The 24,810-nt window shown below is 41.4% G+C and overlaps 1 protein-coding gene across 1 annotated transcript in view; it reads right to left on the reverse strand.

Annotated features, from left to right (window-relative positions):
- LOC140915344 (putative neutral ceramidase C) overlaps positions 1-6,372 on the reverse strand; it is a 33,057-nt gene extending 26,685 nt beyond the window's left edge. The window contains exons 1-3 of the mRNA XM_073354928.1: positions 6,219-6,372; positions 3,205-3,278; positions 368-517 (exon numbers count right to left, since the gene is read on the reverse strand). Of these exons, the coding sequence (XP_073211029.1) occupies positions 368-517; positions 3,205-3,278; positions 6,219-6,372 (378 nt within the window). The remainder of the gene's footprint in view (positions 1-367; positions 518-3,204; positions 3,279-6,218) is intronic.
- Positions 6,373-24,810: the final 18,438 nt, after the last annotated feature.

The following is a 24,810-nucleotide window of genomic DNA, read 5'->3' on the forward strand; positions in this document are numbered from 1 at the left end:
CTAAACAGAAAACAATTAAATACATTTTTGATTTACAAATTTTTATTCTAAATAAATTTTCAGAATTTCTGTACACCTGTTAGCACCACTAAGTAGTACTGGAAATCATATATTACAGGGGACTGTCAGGCATGATCTGTTGCTAAGTTTTCCACTAATACAAACATAATAAAAGCCCTCCTTTGTCCATCAAAGAATTGTCAGCTCTTTGGGACAAGGAGTGCCTCTTCCTACATGTTTATATAGCATCTAAAACAATGATGCTGCAAGCCTGATTGGGGTAAGTATGACAATATTTATTTTTATTATTGTTAATAATAATAAACCTAACACAAAAAGGAAAGAGCAATTGATTTTATTCACATACCTCCAGCCTAAGTCTTTGAGACACCATGCCTATGTCAGCACTAACAAACACCACTCTTTTGGAATCATCAGGCTCTGCCACAATGAAAGCTCGACTATATAGACGAGAGAGAATTCCACCAGCCAGCTGGTCTGGATTGGCATAGCCCATCTGCGGCAGAACACAGCATTAGGCCAACCCCACACTGACCAATTTATTGATACATATTTCCACTTGCATATATTTCTCCATGCAAAATCATCACAGGACCCAAATTACAGCTAACCATTAAAAGCAGAATGATATAGGTTATATATTAAGTAGGGCTGTCAAGAGACTAAAAAAATTAATCATGATTAATTGTGCTGTTAATAATAGAACACCATTTATTTAAATATTTTTGGGTGTTTTACACATTTTCAAATATACTGATTTCAATTACAACACAGAATACAAAGTGTTCAGTGCTCACTTTATATTTATTTTATTACAAATATTTGCACTGTAAAAAACAAAAGGTATAGTATTTTTCAATTCACCTAATACAAGGATTGTAGTGCAATCTCTTTATCATGAAAGTTGAATTTACAAATGTAGAATTATGTACCAAAAAAACCTGCATTCAAAAATAAAACAATGTAAAACTTTAGAGCCTACAAGACCAATCAGTCCTACTTCTTGTTCAGCCAATTGCTCAAATAAGTTTGTTTACATTTGCAGAAGATAATGCTGCCTGCTTCTTGTTTACAATGTCACCTGAACATGAGAACAGACATTTTGCATGGCACTGTTGTAACTGGCGTTGCAAGATATTTACATGCCAGATGCGCTAAAGATTCATATGTCCCTTGATGCTTTAACCACCATTCTAGAGGACATGCGTCCATGCTGATGACGTGTTCTACTTGATAACAATCCAAAGCAGTGCAGACCATCGCATGTTCATTTCCATCATCTGAGTCAGGTGCCACTAGCATAAGGTTGATTTTCTTTTTCGGTGATTCGGATTCTGTAGTTTCCACATCAGAGTGTTGCTCTTTTAAAATGAAAGCATGCTGCACACCTTGTCCCTCTCAGATTTTGGAAAGCACTTCAGATTCTTAAATCTTGGGTGGAGTGCTGTAGCTGTCTTCAGAAATTGGTTTTCTTTGCATTTTGTCAAATTTGCAGCAAAAATGTTCTTAAAATGAACAACATGTGCTGGGTCATCATCCGAGACTGCTAAAACATTAAATATATGGCAGAATGCGGGTAAAACAGAGCAGGACACATACAATTCTCCCCCAAGGAGTTCAGCCACAAATTTAATTAATGCATTATTTTTTTAATGAGCATCATCAGCATGGAAGCATGCCCTCTTTGCAATTGGCTGAACAAGAAGTAGGACTGAGTGGACTTGTAGGCGCTAAAGCAGTGATTCTCAAACTTTTGTACTGGTAACCCCTTTCACATAGCAAGGCTCTGAGTGCGACCCCCCCCCCTTATGAATTAAAAACACATATAACACCATTATAAATGCTCGAGGCAAAGTGGGGTTTAGGGTGAAAGCTGACAGCTCGTGACCCCGCCCCAAAATAACCTCACGACCCTCTGAGGGGTCCCGACCCCAAGTTTGAGAACCCCTGCTTTAAAGTTTTACATTGTTTTGTTTCTGAGTGCAGTTATGTAACAAAAACTAGATTTGTAAATTGCACTTTCATAATAAAGAGATTGCACTACGATACTCGCATGAGGTGAATTGAAAAATACTATTTCTTTTATCATTTTACAGTGCGAATATTTGTAATAAAAATAATAAAAAGCAAGCACTGTACACTTTGTATTCTGTATTGTAATTGTAATCAATATATTTGAAAAAGTAGAAAAACATCCAAACATATTCAATAAATTTCAATTGGTATTCTGTTGTTTAACAGTGCGATTAATCACGATTAATTTTTTGAGTTAATCACATGAGTTAACTGTGATTAATTGACAGCCCTAATATTAAGTATCCCATAACTCAGGGATCTCAAACTTGAATCACCATGAGGGCCACATGAGGACTAGTACATTGGCCCAAGGGCCGCATCACTGATACCTTTTCATATAAAAGTACAAAAGCCTGCCCTCCCGGCTCCACCCTCACTGCACCACTTCCATGAGGCCCTGCCCCTGCCCACCCCTTCCCCGAAGTTCCTACCCCAACTCCACCCCCTCCCTGCCCCTATTCCACCCCCTTCCCCAAATCCCTGCCCCTGCCCTGCCTCTTCTCCGCCTCCTCCCCGAGCGCGCGGCTCCCCGCTGCTCCTCCCCCTCCCTCCTGGAAAGCACTAAGCTCCTCCAAACAGCTGTTTGGAGGCAGGAAACACCTGGAGGTAGACAGAGGAGTGGGGTCGCAGTGTGCTGTGGGAGGGGAGCTTGGAGGGGTAAGTTAGAATAGCATACAGTAAAAAAATTATCAATGCACATACACACCCCATGAGTATTACATTTATACAGCGTATATGTTCACCAGCTTTCATGATATAGTTATGTAAGTTTTAAAATAAAAAAAAATATTTCCCATCTGATTTTTCCGTTTTCTGTCTACCAACCATTGAATAAAATTAATATTTGGTGATTCAGTATTTAAATATCTGGGCAGCAAAAAAAAGCAAATTTTCTGAAGAATGGTTCCTTGAGACATTCATTCTATGCAGATTGACAGACTGAAAACAAAGGGTGATCCTGCCCCATGTAATGTAAATGCAATGTAAAGTTCTATTTGTAAAGAAAACATCCTGTATAGCAGTGCTATACAAGCCATGGGATTTGGTACATGAAAGAATACTAAGATAACATGTTTCACAGATACTTTATTAAGTTCCTGTACATACCAAAGGGACTTCTGCAACTAGTCCAGTGCAGTCAGATCGACCAACACCAATCAGGTAGTTTTTAGGACCATCAGCTGAAGGGATTTGAGTTAATATGAGTGAAAACACGAATGCAATGAACATATCAGAAATGAACAGACACATTTTTCTCACAAAACTGAACAAGGAGGAACTGGTTATGTGGTAAATTTTCTGTTATTTATAACTACTGTGTATGGTGAGCAGTCCCATTAATATTATGGTTGCCAAATGGCTGTGGGATTTACCATCTTTGAACCTGATATCAAAACTAGCTTCCTGTAGCGTATATGGGGTTTCAGATCCCTGCATTCAGAGCAGGCAACCCATGGTCCTACTTATAGGCTGAAGAAAATTCACAATCATTGTACACTAACCTTTGAAATAAGTCCTCTCAGCTCCATCAATATTCTGTTTGTGTCAACATAGTTCAGTATTACATGCACATAGAGCTTCTGCCAGCTTTTTTAACGGCTGTTGCTGAAAAATATGTTCCAGGCCTATGTATATAGTCCAACTCTCTAACCATAATGGGATAATTTCTTTTTCAATGATGCTTCTTCAATATGCTAAACTTACAGCTTTGTCCTTGACAACTTCTATGATGCAGTTCTGCATTGTCAGGGCAAAACTCTTTTGAATATCAAAACTGAAAATGTGGGGAAAGTGAAAACTAAATTGAATTTAACATCAAAATAAATAACTCAGAGGTTATTCTGCTGATAACATTATTCAATTTCGTATTCATCCTCACAAGAAGTGGATGGGAACCCAGGTAGTTTCATAAAGACCCTAAGATAGGTAGTGGCACGGCAGTCAGTGTTTCACACCTACTGACAGTTGTTTGAATCAGAAAAACAAATCACCAAACTTGTAATAAATAAAGATGAAAAACAGACCATTAAACCCTGGGCCTAGTCAAAACTTAACATTTAATTCTTGGGGTCAGATCCTCACCCCCCACTCCAACTTCTCTACACCAGGTAAAAGAACTGGAGCAGCATAAAGGGGGCCTACAAGCTCCAGAAATGCGGAGGAAGGATTTCTTGATGCAAATACTGAGGGCAACAGCCATAAGGCTGCCCTCCCAGGCCCCCTTTGAAAGACGGAAGGGGTGGTGCTCAGGGTGTGAGGTAGGTTGGCCGGGTAGTGCACTATTTATAGTACTGCAAAGATTTCAGGCACACAGTGGCCCCCATGACAGCTCAAGAAGGGTGCCATAACTTATGCCCGGAGTACTATTTAAATTATGCTGGAGCCCCTTGTAGCCTTTGTAGCAATCAAGGATGAGCAGACTGCAAAGGCTTCTTAAAACCACCGTAGCACATCCTCCCTTTAGGCTCTGAGTGGGCTGCTTTGAGGTGCAAGACACAATCTCACCCTCTGTGTTGTTATCCTTCTACATACAAGGAAGCCTCATATAGAGACTTAGTTAGAACAGGTTGGACACAACAGGGGTGTAACAGTGTGGAAGGTTCTAAGACCTTGGTCAGACAAGCAGTTACTTCTGCTGAGTCATGTTACCAAGTGGGTCCTAGTACCTACAACCCAGGGTATACCTATGTCTATCTACTCAGACTATACAAACAAATTTTTGCTCACCACAAATGTGTATGTGCATAATTGGATGACATATTCAGTTAATTCAAAGATTGATCTTCCTATGAAAAAAATGTAGTTGTAGGAGCCTAAGTTCCCAGTGACTGATGGGCAAGACACTTTTCATTTTATAATTATTATGACTCAGTTGTTAAGCAATATATGGCAGTCAGCATGGTCTAGTGCAGTGGTTTTCAAACTTTTTTCTGGTGACCCAGTTGAAGAAAATTGTTGATGCCCGTGACCCAATGGAGCTGGGATGAGGGGTTTGGGGTGTGATAGGAGCTCAGGGATGGGGCAGGGAGTTGGGGTGCAGGAGTGAGGGCTGCAGGGTGGGGCCAGGAATGAGGGGTTCAGGGTGTGGGAGAGGGCTCTGGGCTGGGGCGGGGGGTTGGGGTGCGGGAGGGGGTCAGGACTCTAAGCTGGGGGTGCAGGCTCTGGGGTGGGGCCAGGGATGAGAGGTTTGGGGTGCAGGAGGGAGCTCTGGGTTTGGGGGGTGCAGACTCTGGAGTGGGGCCAGGGATGAGGGGTTTGGGGTGCAGGAGGGGGCTCCAGGTTGGGGGGGACTCAGGTGCAGCAGTGCAGCAGGGGTGCAGAGGCAGGCTTCCTGCCTATCCTGGCACAGCAGACGGCACTGCACCTCAGAAGCAGTCAGCAGCAGGTCCAGCTCCTAGGTGGAGGCACGCAAGAAGCTCCATGCAGCTTTCGCCTGCAAGCACCACCCCTCCCCCAACTTCCCGGCCAATGGGAGTGCGGAGCCGGTGCACAGGGTGGGGGCAGCACGTGGAGCCCCATGATCCCCCTGCCTAGGAGCCGGACCTGCTGTTGGCTGCTTCCAGGGCCGAGCACGGTGTCAGAACAGGTAGGGACGAGCCTGCCTTAGCCAGGAAGCACCACCAATGGGACTTTCAACGGCCCGGACGGCAGCGCTGACCAAAGCCACTGCAACCCTTACATTCCACGACCCAGTACTGGGTCGCGACCCACAGTTTGAAAACCACTGGTCTAGTGGGGACCGCACTGGATAGAAAGTCAGGCAACAAGGATTTTTTTTTATTCTTGTCTCTGCTGTGTAACTCTGAGTAAGTCACTTCACTTCTCTGTTTCTGTTTCCTCTTCCACGTTAGTCTATCATGCCTGTTTACGCTGTAAAATCCTGAGCGCAGGAAATCTCACTCGCCATGTGTTTATATAGTGCACTGCACAATGGGACCAAATCCTAGCTGATGCCTCTAACTAAACATCAACATAATAGAAATAAGTATCATAAATTCACACACTTCCAGTTAGTTTGTAATAAATTCATTTTCAGCCTTTGTTCATGAAGCTTCATCAAGGCCCGGAAAACGTTCTATATCAAAACAGTTGCATGGCATCTGATAATGGAATCAAAATACCTTTAAGTAACTTGCCGTTATTTTCTGCAGTCCTGCTTTTTTTAGGGGCAAAGAGAAGAATGAGAAGAATCAAAGCAATTATTGTCATCAGCGTGAAGAGGACAATGAGCACCACTTCCAGGCATGAGAAACGGGATTTGCACTTTTCACCCATTGCAGGAACAAAAACTACAGAAAAAAGAAGAGGAAGAAGCTGTAAGAAATTCAAATAGAAGTCAGCACACTGATCCCAGTTCAGTGTGTCCAAAGCAAGTTTAGGCCATGTCCTCCAATGTCACAGCTAACTTCAGATCATACCAAACTCCTTCCCTTTAGGGACCTCCTTGCTCCCTATCTAGGGCACGTTTGGATAGGGAGAACAGCAGATGCAGAACTATCTCTTCTACCATGTCCTGGGTTTCCCACAAAATGTGCTTGACTTTTAAATAAGCCCTAACTGATTAGAAGCCCTTCAGTAGATGAAAAATCCTCCATTCACAGAATATCTGAGGTTAATATAGCAGCTTATACCCTACAGTGCATATGTCAGAGCACTTCTGAAAACGTACAGAATTCATTGTACAAATGACATTATTAAACTTAGCAAACACAGACTACTCAGCTGGAACTGGACACAGGACAAAGTTCAAGTGTCATCGTTCAGCAACATATTTTTCCATTTGGAAAACGTCGTGATTGTGATGACATTACAAAGCCCGAAATATGTTTTACCCAGCTCTCCAAAACAATGTGGAGAGACCAACTGAGCAAAATGTTTCAAAAACAGAGGGTTATAATGGAAAATATTTTGCTACTTTAGCTGTTACAACATAATTTATATGCAAAAAGAAAAGGAGGACTTGTGGCACCTTAGAGACTAACCCATTTATTTGAGCATTAGCTCACGAAAGCTTATGCTCAAATAAATGGGTTAGTCTCTAAGGTGCCACAAGTACTCCTTTTCTTTTTGCGAATACAGACTAACACGGCTGCTACTCTGAAACCTATAATTTATATGATTTTTTAAAGTTTACCTGCTGAAATTATCAATATTGAAGATAAAATTTCCTTAGGATGAAAATACTGTATATTATACTCTTGGTTCACATTTTGTATAAAGATTTGCTTCACCAAGTCTTTCAGCCACACCATGATCTTTTATAAATAGTAAATGAAAATCACCGCAGCTTTCTTCCTAGTCAGTGCTGAAAGGAGTGGATAGATTTAACCAACAGTTACCTCAGCTACATGGGTGTTGTCTTTTCTGGGTGTGGACTTTAAAAATGTATCACGTCCTTAACTATATATTTTCCTGGGGTTGCACATGTGCCCTCAGTAATGTTTTCCTTAATGGGAAGTTTTGATTTCCCCCTGCACCTTTAACATTGTTATGCATCCTTATGCTATTTTACTATCATACAGACAATATATCAAACCACACAGATGGAAGGAAGCACAATGCTAAAGCTTGTGCTGTGAATTTTTCAAGTAGACTATAGAAGGACTGGGTAGCACTGCCCATGATGATGGTTGCCTGACCCCTCCCTCTGTTTTCAGTTCCTTATAATTGCCAATCTTTAACCATTTGGGGCTGAACTTTTCCGTGCTGGGTTTCTGCCTAAAGTTGAGTTGTTTTGGAAAGTTTCAGCCAAAACAGGTCAGCTGTTTCCAAGAACAAATCGAGGGAAAAAATAAGTAGGCACTCGAAGGATAAAAGGGGATATCCTCTCCGTAACTAGTTAAAATTTAGTTAAATCCAAAGCTGACTGCAAAGAGTTACAAAGGGGTCTCACAAAACTGTTGCCTGGGGCAACAAAATGGCAGATGAAATTCAATGTTGATCAATGCAAAGTCACGCACATTGGTAAACATAATCCCAGCCACACATGCAGTATGATGGGGTCTAAATTAGCTGTTACCACTCAAGAAAGATCTTGAAGTCACTGTGGATGTTCTCTGAAAACATCTGCTCAATGTGCAGCAGCAGTCAAAAAAGCTAACAAACGTTAGGAACCACTAGGAAAGAGATAGATAATAAGGCAGACAATATTATAATGCCACTATATAAATATGTGTTACACCCACACCTTGAATACTGCATACAGTTATGGTCACACACACTCCCACCATCTCAAAAAAATATTAGAATTGGAAAAATTTAGAGAAGGGCAACAAAAAATGAGGAAAGGTTAAAAAGACTGGGACTGTTCAGCTTAGAAAAGAGACAACTAGAGGGGTTGGGGATATGCTAGAGGTCTATGAAATCATGACTAATATAGAGAAAGTGAATCAGAATGTGTTATTTACCCCTTGACCATGTCCCCCCTCAGTCTTCTATTCTCCAGACTAAACAAACACATTTTCTCTATCTTTCCTCATAGCTCAGGTTTTTCTAGACCTTTATTCATTTTGTTGCTCTATTCTGAACTTTCTCTAATTTATCCATATCTTTCCTGAAATGTGGCTCCCTGAACTGGACACAATACTCTAGTTGAGGTCTAATCAGTGCAGTGTAGAGAAAAATAATTACTTCTCGTGTCTTGCTTACAACGCTCCTGCTAATACATCCCAGAATGATGCTTTTTTTTTTTTTTTGGCAACAGAGTCACACTGTTGACGCATATTTTACATGTGATCCACTCTGACCCCCAGATCCCTTTCTGCAGTACTCCTTCGTAGGCAGTCATTTCCCATTTTGTATGTGTGCAACTGATTGTTCCTTCTTAAGTGGAGTACTTTGCATTTGTCCTTATTGAATTTCATCCCATTTACTTCAGACCATTTCTCCAATTTGTCCAGATTATTTTGAATATGTCCCTGTGCTATTGTATAAGAACATAAGAATGGCCATACTGGGTCAGACCAAATGTCCATCTAGCCCAGTGTCCTATCTTCCAACAGTGGCCAATGCCACGTGTCCCAGAGGGAATGAACAGAACAGGTAATCATCAAGTGATCCATTCCATGTTGCCCATTCCCTAGCTTCTGGCAAACAGAGGCTAGGGACACCTAGTGTGTATAGGTTTCATGATTACAAATGTTATTATATTTTACTCTAAATACAGAGGTTGTTCTCTACAAAAGAAGTCTATAGCCTCATCTTATGCCATTTTTCTAATTTACAGAGGTGATATATACACAGTCAAAACAACTGATTGAAAGGAGTTAAACTCTTTGGAAAAGGTGTCACGTGGTTTTAAAAGATGTCAGTTATAAATAACATTAAAAAAGTCTGTGTGTCAAACCAATTTGCTACATAAAATATTTTTGTTTGTTTCACCCTCCAATTCCATGGTACTACAAACCCAGCAAACTATATTGAATCAGTGCTTCACAGCCTAATTGTATTAAGGGGTGGGGAGGCTAATCATGCATTTTTCAAGGTGGCTAGAAGCAAAGTGCCAAAACAAAACCACCAGCAACAAAAGTATTTGCTAAATAGAAATGACTAAACTTCAAAACAGAGAATCTTACCTTAGAGTATATAATTGATTAAAGATTTCAGAATTCTGGAAACTCAAATAATCCCTTAGTAAAATGTGCAGCTTTTCTATCCCACTTCTCTTTGTTCATGAACTTCTAGCTGTCTGAAGGAAAGTCAGGTTATTCTTATAGTAACATGAAAGCTTTCTAGATTTATTGCAATTATTATTATTATTACCCCTATGAGTCAGTGACAGTACAAGATAAGAAGCTCATACATCAATAATATTAGGAGCTGTAAAATATATTTTTTAGCATGAGGCAAGTTTAAGAAATGTCTATCAAAAACATCATTTTATGAAAGTTCAGTTTATAAATTCTTCTATATTGACCACGACATGAAGGCCAAGCACAACCTCAGTACGTCCATGGTTTGTCAAAACACTGATATTTTAATCTTTGCATTATTATTGGGCCAAGGCTGCCAAGTTCAGAAGTTCAGTTCTAAGAGTGACTATCTCTGTACAATATAAACAGCAATATCAAGGGCTCATTCTTCCATGGCGCTACAAAAGCTTATTTGGAAATAACACATATCTTATCACCTTAATAGCTGTTATTAACAATGAAATAATAGATTCTAAAAGTACTATAAACCTTACCTTGTAATCCAACCTTAGTACTTTATTAAATGGCAACAAACTTCATGGCCATAGAGTTCAGTTTGCTGGCTAATAGCTTGTGCCCTTCCAGAACATCAAGATCAGCAAAACTCAAACACAAGAAAATTAGGCTGGTTTAAATGTTTCAGTCAGGGGAGTGAAAAATCCAGCCCCCCCCCCCCAGCAGTATAGTTAAGATGACCTAAATACCTATGTAGATAGCGCTAAGTCGACAGAAGAATTCTTTTGTTGACCTAGCCACTGTCTTCTGGGGAGGTGGATCACCTACACTGACAGAAGAACAGCTCCCATCAGCATAGGTAGTGTCTACACTGAAGCAATACAGTGGTGCAGCTGTGCCATTATAGCATTTGAAACGTAGATGAGCCCATAGAGTTAAGGCCAGAGCAGAGCTGGTGCTCCATAATTGTTTATGAAATTAGATGGAGAATGGAAGGAATTGGCACTCCACATCTATCAGCAGCATAGCAGGCCCCGAGAGGTATGAAGTGGCCCAGTCAATGAATTGTTCTCAGCTGAAATAGATTAATACAGCCTGAAACAATAGCTATTAGATGTGTGAACTCCTTTGTTCATGTCAGTGGGTGTTCCCTTCCTACCCCCAACCGCCGTGTCGGAGAATTTCTGATATATGTCAAACACACCCATTCTCAGCTCTTCACCCCAGTGTCAGCAGTGTGTTCTTGGTGCATGCTCTGAGCATGCCAGTTCTATGCTCCTATCCCCACCCAGAGGCGCAGGTCTCCCCAGATTCTGGCTCACATGGGGAGAGGGAGACAGGCTCAGACCCCTTTCCCCCAGAAAAGCAAGCCCCTGAGAACCTGGCTCATGTGAAGGGGCAGGGAGGGGGTTCACACCCCACGGATGCACTGGGTGCCCTCAGATTATGGCACACGCATTGGAGGGGAACATGGACTAATAGGTGCCCTTGCCCCTATTCTTCCACAGTCCCCATCACCCAGCCCCATGTTTCCTTTCCCTGTGTCCCACCTGACCAACCTCCTCCCTTCTCACTCCCCAAGTCCTCATCCTCTCCCCATCATCTAATCCTGCAACCCCTCTCCCACATTCCCATCCACTCTTTCACCCTAATTACCCTTGTCTCCCAGTGAGCATTTGCTTGTGTAGTTTATCATCTGTTCAGAAAATCGTTTCAGTACCTCCTGAATATTCTGCTGTATTCAGATTACATTTCCTCAAAATTAAAAAAAAAAAAGAAAAAAAACTTTTATAAAGGCAGATTGGACCAACGTGACTGCCTCATTAACTTGAGATTTCTGCCCTGGGTTGGATTAGGACTCAGAGTCCTAGAATAGTGCTCAGATCTACCCAGCTCCTGCAATGTTGAGGTAGCTTTCCAGAAAGTTAGCTTATGTGCACAGCATAATCCATTAGCCACCCAAGTAGGCCTATGAACCTGTGTGCGCGTAGCTGGACAAAAAAATCTTGCTCAAATAACATTTTAATTTGATTATCCCCAAAGGGCTAGTGCGGGCTATACATTCTGTTGGGTTTCTTCTTCATATGGCTGATGTAGAACAACAACTACACTTTTACATTCAGATGGGTAACCAGATAATTGGGGTAACCATTGAGCACTGGAGACCCTGGTGCAACGATCTGAGCCCTGGTCAGGTCAGTACCTGTGAGCAAAATATGTTGTCAAAATGTGTCAACTTTAAGAAAAGCTTCCGCCCCCCCGAGGACTGTATCTTGGAAACTGTTTTGTCAAGTGGACCCAAAATTGGGTCACTAACAGCACCCCACACCTACAAGAAGTACACCAAATTTCAAGGCAATATGATTAACCAAATTAATTTTAGATTACTTTGAACAGTTGAGCTTTAAATAGAAATCTGGTCTTAAATATATCAGAGCTGTCACTCTGATTTATTGATGCAACAGTCTCGTCCAGGCAACTGCTATAGTCGATGCATTAACCACTACTGAGTATTAATGTCGTATGTCCCAAACAGGATAATTGTAGAGAGCTGCAGCCATTACCCTCCCCAAATATGCACTTACTTCATATCTGCAAAGAAATGCAAATATTAAAAAGTGAACTGCAGAGATTTTTATGGAAACAATTTAAAAAAGTGTAAGATTTCTAATCATTAGCAGAACATGGGTTTCAAATTTGCAAATGGATTATATTTTAAAGCAAAATCTCTGAAAATCACTTTTCTTTGTATTTACCAAATCTAAACTTCAATTTTTCATAATGCATGAGTTCACCATTTCCTAAAACTAGACTTCTCCATTGTTTTAGCCAAACACCTTTCTGGTTTTCATTTACATGTTGATGGTTGCTTGGAGCAATTCCATTTTACCAAATCTTTCTAAATGTTTAGGTTCCAACCTGTGCCTGAAACCCGCTTGTTGCCCAAGTTTGTAACAAAAAAAAAAAAAATGAAGTACACAGTAGGAATCTTGCCCTTCACTTTTTGAAACACCCAAAACTCCCATTGAATACCCTGAATTCACACTGAAATCAAGGAATGCAGGTGTAAATCCCAAATTTTCTTAAATGCTCAGTTTGTGCACAGTCTGAAAACCAGGAGATTCTGACAAATGCCTCTTGAAATTGATACATACTTTTGTCTAATAGGATTCAAATAGTTAATATCCCAGTTACCCCTGGGAATGATAGATCAAATTCAACATGCTAAGGTCAGATAAATAACTGTTTGGCTCTGCAATTTTCAGAATAATCTTTTTCAAGATGTAGCATTTTCTGATATATTATCTCTTGCCAATGATACAGATAAAGAATTTATTGCATCTGCCATCAGCAAAAATTGGCCTGTTTTGACATACAAGGTTACAAAACACATATATTTATAGCTGTCACTGTATCAGGGACATTACATAGAGCTATGTGCTAATAAGTTGCTAATAGCAACTTTCAAAGAAGTATACTTGTTCTCCCTTCTTTCTCTAAAGCTCAGTAAGTACTGCTCTTTGATCACTACTGAATGCTTTATGTAATTAAAATAACCAAATCTTAGGAAATCTCATATTTTTGACTAAGATATAAAACCTACATTAAGTGCAAAACTGTTAATCTGAAAATTTATTTTTACATAAGCAAATATACACATACAGTATAATTCCAGTTATCCGAATTCCTTTTACCCAAAAAGCTTAATCATCTGAATCCACAGTATGTTTCTGACACACACACCCCTGTACATTAATCACCTAGTAATAATGTGTCAAATAGCAGTTAGAACTAATCAGTGGCTCTGTATGAGCAGTTACCTGCAATAACTGAGGCCCATTCTGCACTAGTAATTTACATCCGTACAGTTATGTTTCTCTAGGGTGTGAAAACTCCACCCCCCGAGAGGATGCTGACCTAACCTTGCTGTAGACTACACTAGATTGACGGAAGAATTCTTGCGTTGAGCTAGCTAGTGCTTCTCAGGGAGGTGAATTACTCATCCCATTGGGAGAAGCCCTCCCACTGGCATAGGTACTGTATACACCAGTGGTTCTCAACCTATTTACCACCGTGGGTCACATTTGCAGCTCTCTATGTATTATGCGGGCTGTATCCACCCAATATATATACACTACCTGCATGGCCTTGAGGATGTCACATGGGCCAAGCTGAGTGCTGACTGGGTTGCAAGCAGCCCCGGGCTGCTGATTGAGAACCACAGGTCTACACAGAAGCACTACAGTGGGGGAGCTGCACTGCTGTAGCATTTTAGGTGGATACATATCCTGAGACCTAATACTTCGGCAGCAGCAAGAGCAGCTTGGCAGGACAATACCAAAAAGAAAAATATCTACGTTGAATCTAAAGCAGAAACTAAAGATTCTCAGGGACCTAGAAAGAGGAGAAAAAATTGTTGATGTGGCACAGCTGCACAATGCTGGTAACTCCACTGTCTGCGATATCTGTGAGGGACAAGCTGCGGACCATTGCTGCAGCCATGGGCAGCGGTGTTTGGATAGAAAAAACGGTGGCCTCTTCTGACTAGTGCTGTGACCCAGGCTTCAAAAAGAACAAGGAGAGCCTGACTATATTAGCCTGTAGTAACACCGCATAAACTACCTCTCCTACTCTTTGGGAAGTTGGCCAACCTCTAATGTTTTAAGCACATCAACCTTGCCTCCCTTCCTATGATTTACAGAGCCCAGATGAGTGCATGGATGAACACTGAGCTCTTCTGTGCCTCGTTCTTGATAACTTCACCCCTGCTGCATGGTCCTTTCTTCGTTCAAAAGGACTATGCACCGACAGAGAGCTTCAGAACTGCTGATGGTCCATATAATGTGAATTTTTGCTGGCTAACTCCCCAGCAAAAATTCAACCAATGGACTAGAAGGTGTTGGCAACACTAAAGAATGGACAGAGGCAAATTGCCCCACTATGTCCTTAATGATGAAAACAAGAAGCTAACTGTGACTTACATTATCAAGTGAATGTCGATTAAGGATGCCATCCATATGGTGGCCAAGTCATGGAAGGATATCCGAACATCGCCAAAAAAAAAAAAAGCTAGGCTAAGTATACACTGCTGCAGCTTCCCAAAAATGCCTCTGAATCTGATACCCCCAGTCAGCAACCTCTTTGCCAAACAATTTTCTTTTAATGCCCAAGAGGTGGAACACTGGGCCCAGACTGAGGGAGCCGATAAGGGATATAGTGACTTGTCTGACAGTGACAGTCTGCAATCTAACTTAGAGCGGGAGCAGACCAAAGTTCGTGAAATCAGTAATGAACAAACTCAAGATGATGTGAGAATCCCAAGTGATGGTGAGTCCACCAACTACCTGGAGAAAGTTATTATCTGGCTAGGAAACCAGATGAATACAGAATCTTACGGACGCTACTGTTGCATCAGCTGCCAGAATGCTGTACAAAAAAAGAAATCCTCACAAATGGCAGTCAGATTTAAAAAAAAAAAATTGAGAATGAAACTATGTCCACTGTGATTTTAATACAATGTTGACGGTTCAATATATTCAATATATTTTTCCATCAGGTAGAAAGTATTAAGCATTGCTCCTTCCATTCCCCAAATTTCTATTTCAGTGAAACTGCAGCTCAAAATAGCACTTCCATTTATCCAAACATCCAGTTGTCTGAAATTGTCAGATGTTCCCCAGGACATTTGGATAAACAGGAGCGTACTGCACACATGCATACCCCCCGCCCCCCAACACACATACATGGTCATATGTAGAATGCAACAAGCTCCTAAAAATTATATATCATAACCAGGAGAGTTAATGCTCCTTTCAATTGCTTTCCAAATGATAACAAATCACAGCACAGGAGTTCACTGTGCTGTCTATTTATTTTGGAAGATACAGTTTTACAATAGTAGAGAAACAACAGAGAATTACAGCTTCCCTAGACTTTAGTAAGTAGAAAGCACTGAAATATCACTTCGTTTTCAGGCCCCCACAGACTTCCTCAATGTGTTATTTCAACCGAAATAAGATAAAGAAGTCCATAATTTGATCTATATTTTTTACTCAACTAAAGTGTACATTGTATCCTTCAAAGATATTAAGTGGTAACAACAAAGATGATGTTAAAGAAATTATATAAACTAACCAATTACAACTATACACAAAAATTTAGATCAACTTTTGGGCAGGGAAGACTAATAATATTCCACAGCTGAAAGCTATAGAAAAAAATGGAATTCTAATGCTGCAATAAACCATACTGTATTATTGTGTCACCAGATGGCACTGGTACAGTCTTACAGATTCTGCTTAATTGACTGTGTAGGCAGTTAGATCTTGGAGAAATGTGTGCCATCAGTTGTGAAACAGTTGTTTTACAGAAATCAAACAGATCAGAGTATCATCTCACTTTCCTGAGTCTCTCTGACTGGAATCATTATTATGTACCTACATGATATATGACATACCAGAGAAAGTGTCTGAAAATGTATACGCTTCTTCACACTTCAAAGTACTTTCAAATACATTATACTATACATCAGTTTGTATTTATGCTGGGATCATATTAAATCGCTTATTAGGACTTCCTTTCTTCTATGGCACCATCAGTAATGAGCCACATTAATATAATTAATAACACAAAATTAGAGTGTTTTATTAGGATCTAGGTCAACTGGCTAGGCCGTGAGGGGAGTGTTCCACTCAGTTTGTATACACAGCAGATGGCAGCAAAAAATGAGCCATTATTTAGAGAAGAGCGATCTTGATTTTTCGCAGTGGAAGGATGGCATTCTGGTGGCATTAGGACAGCACTTATTTTAGCAAAAATTACTTGGTGTTACAAAGATTAGGGAGTGGAATTTAAAACTTAGTAAAATATTAGCTTAGTTGTAAGACTGCAGGACCAAAAGGAAGTATTTTTAGTTGCAAAGCAATCAGACGTCAAAGGTTCTTTCAGCTCAACAGATAAGACAGATAGTGAAGCCTTCAGTTTCAAGATAAATGGACTATAGCTGAGACTATTTTTTCTGCATTAGAAATATGCAATATATTTAAAGAAATTTGTTCTCTTAGTTCAAAGGATTCAATCAATGCCCTCTTGATTACAGATAACAAACCTCTGAAGCTCTTTGATTCTAGCATTCCACTAAAGAAATCAACAAAGATGAGAGTAAAAGTAAATATATATATATATATACACACTTTATAAATATATACTTCCTTGAGCAGTAAGATTGTACTTCTAAATCACCAGGAATGTGACAGTCAAATGACCTCCATATATTAGCAATCTTAAAGATTTAAAGTTCATATGCAGATATCAGCAAATATAAGATGAGGGAAGGAATCTTTACATCCCTCACTCTTAACTCTTCATCATGGCAAGACCATGAACATCTGGTCACATTAAATGTCCTTTGGATCTTGTTTGCAAACATGAACAATCATTGCATTGTTCTCCCAGGAGAAAATAGAACACTATCTAGGCAGTTACACACCAGAACCTGCTGCATCAACTGTTTCAAAATTTCTTACTCATCATTGCAAGGGTAGGAACAACAAAAATCACTTCTGACTATTAGTAATACTTTGAACTTAAGTAGCACGAAGGATCTCAAAGTGCTTCACAAAAAGATGTAAGCCTCATAATGTGAGGTATTACACCCATTGCATAAACTGAGACACAGAGGGAAAGTAATTTTCCCTAGGTCACCCAGCACATCTGTGGCCGAGTTGGGCAATGACTATAGCAGTCCTGATTGCCAGCGCTATTCACTAATCACTAGAAAACACCAATTACTATGCTTCTGCTCTTCCAAGAAAACAGGTTATGGTTGAGTCTGGGTGACCAATGTAAGCAGTGTTAGGATGAGCTCCACCCTGACATCTGGTGGTGAGGTGTGGCAAGTTGTGGAAAAGAACTTCAGGGGCCGATCTAATTTGCATAGGCACACCCACCCCGCCTAGAATGAGGCCATAGCTGCCCAAATGGTCACTTTGGCTGCTGTGGGATCCCCAGTGTCTCTGTTATTGGGGCAGGAAGAATAAATTGTTGTTACGCTGATTATGGGAACTGTGCTTGGAACTGTACGTGGCCTTTCGTTATGATGGAGGGACTCACCATCAACTAAGTAGCACTCGCTAGGCAAGGGTCATGGGTTTTAAAACTCTGGGACGGAAGAGAGGCTGGGGACAAGTATTAATACTTGGTAGCATGGGCTCCTTGGTGAGGGCCTTACATGCTAATTGCACTTCCTCCTCTCTCCACTGTGGAATATCAGAGCTAATTTTGATTCCATTAGGAGTCTAGTTACAGGCTGCTGAGCTCACTTTGGGCTAATGGTGCACCAGCACTGAGGCTCCCCTACTACAAGCTGAATTCACTAAAGAGCTGAAATCACTGAGCGTTGTGTGGGAGCCTGAAGATATATTGTGGAGCAGTTTGCGGGACGGCTGGAGTGCCTTGTGGATAGGCTGGTGGAGCAGTTTGTAGGACGGCAGGAGCTGCTGGTGGGACATGGAGCAGTTCGTGGGACGGTGGGAGCTGCTTGTGGGCCGCAGAGCGGGGCTGAGCGAAGGAGTTCGTGGGGCGGCTGGCAGAGCGGAGCGGAGGCCTATGGGGCTGTGGGGCGGTCAGCTTCAGATCATGTAAGGTGCCTCTTACCCCCATCCCATCTCCACCCAGGTTGGGAGGTAAAGCTCCACAGATAAACTTTCGAACTCTGGGGCTGCCCTGACCAGGGACAGAGACTTTTGGGTCATTGGACTTTTGGGACTTTGGGTGATTTGGGGTTGCTGGACTCAAGAACCAAAGGGAAAGGACACGTCCCAGTTTGCTTGGGGTGGGTTTTTTGCTCATGGGTTGTGTTATGAATCCTGTTGGTGGTGTTTCCCCAACATAATGCCACATTGTTTCTCTCTGTTATTAAAAGGCTTTTTGCTACACTCAGACTATGTGCTTGCGAGAGGGGAAGTATTGCCTCTTGGAGGCGCCCAGCGGGGGTGGTATATATTTGTCCCAGGTCACTGGGTGGGGGCTCGAGCCGGTTTGCATTGTGTTATTGGACTGGATCCCCTAGATATTGAACCCGGCCCTTGTTGCTGCCAACTCTGATGGGCAAAAGGGTTACACCAATAAGGTAAGTAACTGGTAACTAAGGAAAAAAACATTGACAACGCTATAGACAAACTGACTTCTCAGGAAGATGATGAATGGGGAGTGTTATATTTCCATCCCCTCACTGCACATTTCATGAATTAACCTAATCAGATACAATGTATGTCTGTATGTTTAAAAAAAAAAACAATTCACAAAGGCAACCAGTTAAGGGTTAGACTACATTGCCCCTTTTTTCAATATGCAAATGTTTCCTTCCAGACTTGAGAACTGAGACATGCTGTTTTCTTGAATCTCAGTCTCTCTTAACTTGGGTGTTATGCAGCCTTACAGCTAACTTTTAAAAATTAGCTAGTTTGGTAATTAGGTTCTGTCCTAATAAATTCATACAATACCTATATCCTCTCTATACATCTCATGAAGGTGAGCCCTTCTGTCTTGATTCTCCTCCTACGTCAGCATGCAGGTTTGGTTACAGGAAAGAAACCTGTATACAGCATAGTTTAGTTTTTAAAAAAACAACAACTAAGATGTGTAGGAACAAAACCCTCTCTTATGTTTATTGTAACTTTCATCCATACCTCACACTGTCCATCTCTTGTTATCCTTTACCAAACTTAGATTGTAAATTTCCTGGGACATAGATCTATTCAAATGATCTGCACAGCACCAAGCACATTATGGTGCTACAGAAAGAATACAAAACAAATCCTAATAGAAAAGGTCAACATGGCAACCAATATATATATTTCTGCGTGTCATAATAAAAGAGTTTGCAGTGGGCCATACACTAACTCTTTTTCTGGGCACCATGAAACATAGATTACTAGCCTAGAAATCCAGCTGGAGTGAAATATGCCAAGAACCAATTTATCTACATTCCAGGTGTAAGACATATGAAAAAAAACCCCAAAATTTTAGCCAGGCCAAAAAAGGACCAGATGAAAAATGTTATGCTTTTTCACCTATTTTGTTCCTTTGCCTTTTTTCCCCTCACCTTTTTCAGATATGGGATATAGTTTCTTTCCTTCCACTCCTCCTTCTAATCCTGCAGTTATTAGTGAAAAATCATTTCACGGACTGAAATTAAGAGGAATAATTCATTGAACATTTCATCAACAGCCATACTGGTCTGTGCGTGTCTAACCTTGCTGGTTATTACAGTGCAAAAATTTTAAATGAAACGGTAGCAGCATATTGAAACTTGTTATTTAAAAAAAGCATTTCAACTGTTTCTCTCTGATATGTAAAGTGAAGCAACTGATCTCCATTTTAAACTAACACAAAACTAAAGGGACCATGTGCTAGTAAATCTGCATAATTGTGCAGATCTTGTTCAGGTTGCATTTTTGCCTTTTTATTGGCACAAGTGCATAAAAGACAATCATTTTACTCAATAACAGCTTGGCAGCTACCAATCTTTCCTATGATTAATTAAATCGCAATGAACCATGAAAAGGAGTCTCTGACACAGCTTACATTCTATGGTAGGTAAATAGCTGCTACGTATCTTGACAGAGCAGAAAAAAAATAAAGCAGAGTATACACTACATCATCTCTCCTGATGATACATTCAACTTGTAAAACAACTGCACAACATTGATTAGATATCACATTACTGAATTTACGTGTCAAATTGATCAGTGGTTTTAGGTTAATGTATCATTTTTAATTTGTTCCAATGAAATGTAGAAGGAGAAAAGAAAAAGATTCCTAGCTTTAATGGAGGAAAATGTATATTGAATTCATTCTTGTTTCACCAACTGTGACAAAGATCTTGTCCAAAAAATGTAACGAAGCCAGTCCAACAGTGTTTTTTTTATCTTTATGCTACACCATTTCATTTGCCGTTAGGCATTTGGTTATTGACACATTAATACTTGACTGACTGATTTATTTTAATAAATGTGGCACTAATGAGACGAACTCGCCTAGAAAATCCTTAAGAGTGAATTCCTCTGTTAATCCACAGCATAGGTGGGTAGCACAGTTATAATGTTTTTTTATTTATGAAATAACCATAGAGAAGTGTTCAACTTCTGTGTCCATTCAGTATTTGGGCACTTATTTATGACAGGTAGTAAGGATATCAATTATGCAGGTACTTCTCCCTCTAGGAACTGGACTGAAACCACTGCATTTCACACTGGCCAAAGAACAATCATTGGAGGATAATGGCTTTTGATCATTAATGATCTGAGCTAGATTCTAACTTAAAAATATTTAGTTTTATTGTTTTTTGGGTGTGGGGGAAGGAGGAGTGGGGGTGTTTTTCTTCATACTATGTAGAATAACAATTTTCTTTTGTAAAGTGGTTGCCGTTCTGATATTGTATGACTGTCCAGACACCCGTTAGAACAATAATCTGAAAGTAAAATTCTCAACATGCTTTCTTGCCAAATAAATCAATAACCCCCACCTTACCTCTGATCTCAGCCAAAATAATTTTGGGGTGAGTAATGTGTGAAGCAAATGTAAATGAACATTGTTCACATTTTAGCTTGTCTTTTAATAACTTGTGTGGCCTCAAAATGACAGGGCCTCATCAAACTCCGATGCATCACTTCCACCCTCAAATGGTGTACATGTGCAACACTCAATGCATATGTGCATTGGATGCAGGATTTCATATGCATGAGTGCTTTTGAAAGTGTGGGCTTTGTTCTATAATTAATTGCCAAGGGTGTTTTGTTTTTTGCCATGTTTATTTCAATACCTGAAGACTTCCTTATTGGTGTATTTGTAGATTCATAGGCCATGACTGATTGTAAGTTAATGAAATACTTACCAATTCCTCAAACTGGCTATTATTTTTATATCTGCAAGAAACCAAGCTGGCACAATCTTCCATGTTCATGATATTCTGAAGTGATCTTTCAGCTACCCAGGGTATAATTTAGATGTATTTATTTTTGTTTGCTTCACACTGAATGAAAGTTAATGGTATGCAGGGGTTATGTGTGATGAATAATACATTGACATTTCTTTTCCTGAAGAAACACTGAATTTTTAAATCAATTTTTTTAAAGATTGGAACATTTTGTACATTCTGCTGTGGAGCTAGAACGTCTGGCTGCATTCCCACAGCTGCTACCACCTGCTTATTAATGCTCTATGTGTTACATTCTCATTCTTTGGTTAAATGTAAGGGGACTGTTGTTCCCTTACTAAAACTCAGTGGGGGTGTTTTAGTTGGCTAGCTCTAGGGTGACTAGAGAGAAAATGTGAAAAACTGGGACAGGGGGTGGGGGGGTAATAGGTGCCTATATAAGAAAAAGTCCCAAATATCGGGACTGTCCCTATAAAATCAGGACATCTGGTCACCCTAGCTAGCCCCCAGTACCAAAAGAAAAAGAAGGAGTCAATGGGAAATCAGGACGCCGAGACTGACGGTCCCCAGGAACAATGGGGAGGGGCCAAAATTCCGGGTCAGCCTGATTGACAGGGCAGGCAGGCTAATCAGGGAGTCAGGCAGCCGGGGCGGGGAGGGGGGCGGGCAGGGGGAGTGTGTCCCGTCCTCCCTGTGAGCCAGAATTACCTGGGTCAGACAGAGTAGGGCAGAGGTAAGGAGGAGAAAGCCGGGGCCCAAGCTGAGCTGGGGAGCAGAGGTGTGCCAGCCAGAGGGGCCAGAAAAGCAGCCCAGGAAGCAGAGTCACAGAAGCAGCCCACAGAGCAGACCTGTGCTGGAAGCAGAGCTGTAGCAGCCAGAGGGGCCAGAGAAGCAGCCCAGGGAGCTGGAGGCAGAATGGAGCTGGAGACACACCCCAGCCAAGACGCCTTGCAGGCCAGACTTGGAGAGGATCATAACCCACATGGGGCGGGGCAACTCTGAGAAGAAGGATCCTGCTACCTAAAGCCTGAGGGCGTGTGGCCACCACCAGAGCAAGCGTCCGACCTGCAGCATCCCTGCAGCACAGCCAGGACCTGAGAAGGAGGCCTGGGACTTGTGAGGAATAGACTGTGAACTTCCCTTGCATTCTAGAGATGGCTGTTTGTCCCCGTGCCACAGAGCGGGGTTATGTGTTTTCCTTAAACCTTTCCCATTTTTTCCTATTTTTAAAAATTGATTGCTGTTTAATAAATTGTATTTGCTTTGAACTGTATGTAATGATTAATGGATCAGGCAAGCATCCCATGCAAAGAGAGCACCCAGGAGTGGGGACACTCTAGCTGCTGCCCTAAGTGACCACGACAAGGTTGGGGGTCGAGCCCCCCCAGAATCCTGGGCCCAGACTTGTTTGGGTTACAAGGACTCTGCCACACAGGAGAGTGGAAGGGGAGCCCTTGAGGTCAGGCAGGCCTCTGGGTAAAGGAAGTGGGAGCGAGGACTCAGATCCTTTCACTAGCCCATTTCACCAGGGTAGTGTATAAGCCAGGAAAGTTCCCCACAATACCGGGACCATTCTCCGCACTTACATAAAGTATCATATCTGGGAAGTTCACTTTATATACCATCAGTGGTGAACCCTCTCCTAAAAAAGTACTTCTTATTGCAGACTTTTACACTCCATGTCCGATACACTTTCACAAGAATCTTTTTCCATAAATAGCTGCCCCTTAGCACTGACATTTTGATGGCACAAACTGGACGAAACTTCTGTTCAAACCACTGCCACTGCTTGCTCATCGGCCGAGCCTTCCTGCAGCAGCAATGTCGAGTTGTAGCCTCTTTTGCTTACTATTTAGATAAAGTCAAAACTGGGAGAGGAGTCCCAGGGAAGAGCATCTAGCTCCAGCTAATGTACCTGGTGTTTTGCATGGCCCAGGATCTCTTCCAGCAAGTAGCTATGAAATTTAGTGTAGTTGAAATCTTTCAACTGTGTTGCAAGATTAAAAAAAATTTTAAAAAGGGAGGGAGGGGAATAACAATACAAAAAAAGAGCAGCCAGCTGTGCTGTGAGAGTCTGTCACAGTCACAACTATGGCCAGGCACATTCTTCATCTCACCGGGCTCAGCATTTCCCTCTCTGGTGGTGGGGTGCCTGGAGTAAATCAGTCCCACACCAAAGAGCTTTTATATCTCACTCAGATTTTATTTTTCAATGTTTTGCATGGTGGGCCTCAGGGTAGGCCCAACGGGTATGCTTCAGCCGAACAATAGAAACAAATTAATAACCAAAAAGGAAATACCTTTCCCTATCCCTTCTCTGGGATGTTATGCTATCAGGCTGGCTTCTGATGTCAGTTCTACCCTGAACAGGCAGTTAGCTGGGTTGCTTCCCCTATAGGGAGGAGAGCAGCCTTCCACCCAGGAGAATCCTTTTCCTCCCACTGCTACTAGCGTGCTGCAGCTTGTCTCTCCTCCCTCCCTCTCACCAGCCCTTAATTGGACTCAAGTGTCCCTAGCTGACCTGAGGTTACCTTTTTTCAGCTCATGGGGAAAAGGGCCATTACATTCTAGGGCCTTCCTCCACTCTCTTACAGCTGTCCGGTCTGACTTTGTCACACGACAAGTCTTGTCATGACATCTCAAGCTCGCCAACAGCAATTCCGGGCCCCAGGGCAGAACGAAAGACAGAAAAGTGACGGATGTATCATGGAGGTGGATGCTAAATTGATCCTCACAGAACTGATGGAGATGCCGGAGGATTTCATCAGCAGCAGGCAGTCTAATACATGTCTAATTTCTGTGCTGCTAGGTGACAGGTGGTGAAAGTTAGCCCAGGTTGACAACCTTTTCCATTTTCTTGCATAAGAGAGCAATTCTTCTGCACACCAAAATGGCTTGAATCTGGGGAGCAAACTCTTTCCTCACTGCTCTCTCTGAAATGGTCCATGCCATGAAGTGAAGTGATTGTAAGTTGGAGTGCAGTAAAATGCCTTGATTCTGAGACAGAAGGTCCTTAACCAGAGGTTCTATGGATGTCAAACTGAGCTGATGTAGTTCTGTGTACCAATACTGCCTGGGCCAGACTGGTACTATGAGAATTATAATTGCTGAGTCTCTTTTTAGCTTCCT

Source organism: Lepidochelys kempii, chromosome 7 (genome assembly GCF_965140265.1).
Source record: "Lepidochelys kempii isolate rLepKem1 chromosome 7, rLepKem1.hap2, whole genome shotgun sequence".
NCBI lineage: Eukaryota > Metazoa > Chordata > Testudines > Cheloniidae > Lepidochelys > Lepidochelys kempii.